The sequence below is a fragment of the Poecilia latipinna genome, unplaced genomic scaffold (genome assembly GCF_001443285.1).
Source record: "Poecilia latipinna isolate Pla-1442-1.1 unplaced genomic scaffold, P_latipinna-1.0 Scaffold315, whole genome shotgun sequence".
In the NCBI taxonomy this organism is placed as follows: Eukaryota; Metazoa; Chordata; class Actinopteri; order Cyprinodontiformes; family Poeciliidae; genus Poecilia; species Poecilia latipinna.
This window is the reverse complement of record NW_015112931.1, coordinates 12,614-16,117: the sequence shown is the minus strand read 5'-3', so window position 1 is coordinate 16,117 and position 3,504 is coordinate 12,614. Positions and strand designations below refer to the sequence as shown.

General features: G+C 41.1%; 1 protein-coding gene across 1 annotated transcript; it reads left to right on the top strand.

The window, feature by feature from the left end:
• Nucleotides 1–390: 390 nt before the first annotated feature.
• LOC106948938 (suppressor of tumorigenicity 14 protein homolog) lies at nucleotides 391–1,737 on the top strand (the record flags this gene model as incomplete). The annotated part of the gene is made up of 2 exons (XM_015034838.1): nucleotides 391–564; nucleotides 753–1,737. Coding segments are annotated over 2 exons (336 nt in total), but the record flags the coding sequence as incomplete, so codon positions are not given.
• Between the last annotated feature and the right edge of the window lie 1,767 nt (nucleotides 1,738–3,504).

The following is a 3,504-nucleotide window of genomic DNA, read 5'->3' as shown; positions in this document are numbered from 1 at the left end:
TTAGCCTCCAGATAGCTTACATTAGCCTACATTTAGGGTACAGTTAGCCTCCAGATAGCTTACATTAGCCTACATTTAGGGTACAGTTAGCCTCCAGATAGCTTACATTAGCCTACATTTAGGGTACAGTTAGCCTCTTGCCGTTATGTTCTGTTGCTTTCCTTCGCATTTTCCAATCCTGTGTACAATTTTAATTTATCTTTTAAACTTAGTTGGACAAACATCTGTGTGAAGTTTTGGTTACTGACTGCTAAAAATGTTTCAAGCCGTTCAGTCATGCTCTTATTTTGAAGGGGTGAAAACTGTTTTTGCGTTTCCTGTCCAGCTGCTGTTGGAGCCATAAGAACTTTAAAAATAAAGCGACGCCGTTGTAATGACAGAAGGTGATGTTGCAGCGATGAACCCGACCCGTTTACGTGTTCTGCAGGTGCCGGCGCCAGGGTTCTGCAGAAAGCCCGGGTCCGGATCATCAACAGCACCGTGTGTCGGACTCTGCTGCGGGACCCGCTCAGCGACCGGATGCTGTGTGCCGGGGTGCTGGCCGGAGGCGTGGACGCCTGTCAGGTGAGGCCGGGTTCCTGGAGCCCAGCCGGGTCAGAACCGGACCTGCCGGGCAGGGGAGCGGGGCCTGCTGAGGAAGGAAAGCATGTCATGATTTCAATAGAATATGGATCAGGACTCTGCAGAACCTAAGCTAGAGGATTTGGACTCATCAGAACCAGAGTCATGGTTTCCTCTGTCGCCCCCTGCAGGGCGACTCGGGCGGGCCGCTGGCCGTCACCAACCCCAGTGGGCGGGTCTTTGTGGCGGGTGTGGTCAGCTGGGGCGAAGGCTGCGCCCTCAGGAACAAACCCGGCGTCTACACCCGGGTCACCCGGTTCCGGCACTGGATCAGGGACCAGACGGGAGTCTGAGCAGAATCCGTCTGTGGTCGGCATGGTTACAGATCAGCTGCTTCATGAGCTAAACTACAAAACTCCCCACTGCTGTTCCTGGACTGACCCGCCAAAATAAAATCACTCTCACTTTCTTCCTAATCCTGATCTTCCACTGCTGCACCATCTGCTCAGAAAACATTCAATCAGGAAATGAATCCAAGCTGCCAGGAGGAAGTGACATCACGATCAGGGAGTAAAACCCGTCAGTAAATGAAAACTAGGACATTTCTTTTCCGTCTGGTCATCAGGAAACATTTGACTCCATAACTTGGAGTAATTCCACTGGTTGGCTCAGGTTCCTCAGAGCCACGCGCTCGGCCCCTCAGCTTCCTGCTTCATTGCCTCATTTATCCAGAAAAACTGATGGGTTCATGAAGTACAGATTGTTTTATTGAAACATATCATTCCATATTTATTATGCCATGATCTGACCACTAGATGGTGACAAAGTGCTTCCCAATTAATTCCTGGTTGGTGTAGAATCTGTATCATCAGGGTTTGGTGGCACTTGTACCCCATCTGTGTGGTGTGGTGCCTCCAGATGAATTAATAGTTGATAAAATCAGATTTTAGGTGTAAACAAAGGATCCAGTTTTTTCTCAGGAAGTTTATTTTAAAGCATCGGGTCTTTCTGTTTTACTCTGAGGCGTTTAACGTTGTGAGTTTTTACAGCTGTTGTTGCATTTTCTTTGTGATTTTTGTACTTTTTAAAAACATTTCTCTCTAGTCTCTTCTGCCCTCAATGATTATGGATAAAATGCTTTGCTGGGAGTTTCTGATTAAACTAAGTTGAAACCTCTGCAGGCTTCGTCTGTTCACAAAAATGAGGCGCCATGTTTCCCTGTTGGGACCTGAAGAGAGGTGAAACATCCCACTTTCTAAGGGTCTGTAAACGCATCATGAAGCAGATAAACGTCAGCTGGTATCCACCTTCAGAGTTACTAAGTATAAGGACAAAATAGCCACAAAATTAACCGCCAAACAATAACTTGTTTACAGTAACAACATTGCAGACGCAAACTAAAGCCATCTATAAATATATTTACAAGCTGCTGTCATGTAAGGTAATTTTATTTATGCAGTTCAAAGAGCTTTACATGAGTTTAAAGAAAATACAAACAAAATAAACCAAAGGAAAGAAATACTTTAGAATCTAATGTTCTAACGTATGTGAACTAAGTTCTGTTCAGGGTTGCTAAGTATCTAATTCCATTTCTAAATAGTGAAACTACAGTTTCTGATAAAATAAGCTAAAGAGTGGCTGATCTAAATCCTTTTCTGGGTTAAAAGAAAAAATGTAAACTAAAAACATTACGTAATAGAGCAGCTTAATGAAAGCCAAGTATAAATTAAATAAAACTTACCGTAACAGGTAGGACGTATTTATAAGAAATCTGCTGAGTAAGCAGTATGTGACGTAGCATCGATGTGCGCATGCGCATTACCACAAGGTAGGACGGATTTAAGGGTAGAACTGATAAATAGAACACCTGTCCTGCATGTTTCAGGTGTTTCCCTTCTGCCACACCTGGATTGTATCTCTGGTTGATTAACAGGATCTGCAGCTCCTGATGGTCCTGCAGTCATTTGGATCGAAGATGCCTCAGCACTGAGGGATATTGTTGTTCTGATAGATGGATTATTGATGTGAGGGCTCCACAGACAACATTTCACAAGTAAGATGGACATATTCAGGGCCGTGCAGAGGCCACTAAAGGGGCAGGTGCTAAAAAAAAAAAGGGCACATCTCACCGCATTCTAGGACAGAATATTAAAGCCACAAAGCTTTCAGAGTTTAATAAACAATGATAAATTACAAAATTGTGAGATATACAATCAAAGCTAAGGTAAATCTCTATATAGATCATACAACTATGCATATGTAAGATATTTTATTAGTAATTTCTTTCTGCAGGTCTATTTTGTCATAGGAAAGTTTTGGAATATTCAAACCCGCAATTTAGCAAGATATGTAAATCAGAGCTGGACCACCAGACATATTTTGTCTTTACAGAATTACACTATTAAAAATATAAACAAGGGCATAATGCAACCTTTTAGTGGACTGTAATCTATAAAAAAAAGAGCTGCCTGTTTGCTACACTTGCAATGGAGATGAAGATGGTCCTTTCAGGAAAGCAGAGCTGCATCAAACTTTAAGGTGGAACTGCAGAAAAAGACAAAAAAACAAAAGCAAAAATTGAATTGTTAATGCATGTCACTATGGGAAAAGCCTACTGAGTTTTGCTTACAACTTTTTTAAACATTTAAATCACACATTTGTCTCATGAAGTGAATTTTTTTTGCAAAACAAACTTATTTGTGCATGTCAGAAATCTTTTCTTGATATTCTAAGTTTTTGTTTGACTCAAAGTTTTGCTTGTGATTCTCACATGACATCATGGGCAGGACCCAAAATCACAACAAAAGATTTCTGATGTGTGCAAATAAAGAAGTTATTTGCCAAACATAAACTTTTAGTTCACAAGACAAAAATTAGTTATTTAATTTAAAAAAAAAAATTAAACAAAACAATTTGTTTTTTAAAAAAAGAAATCATTACAAT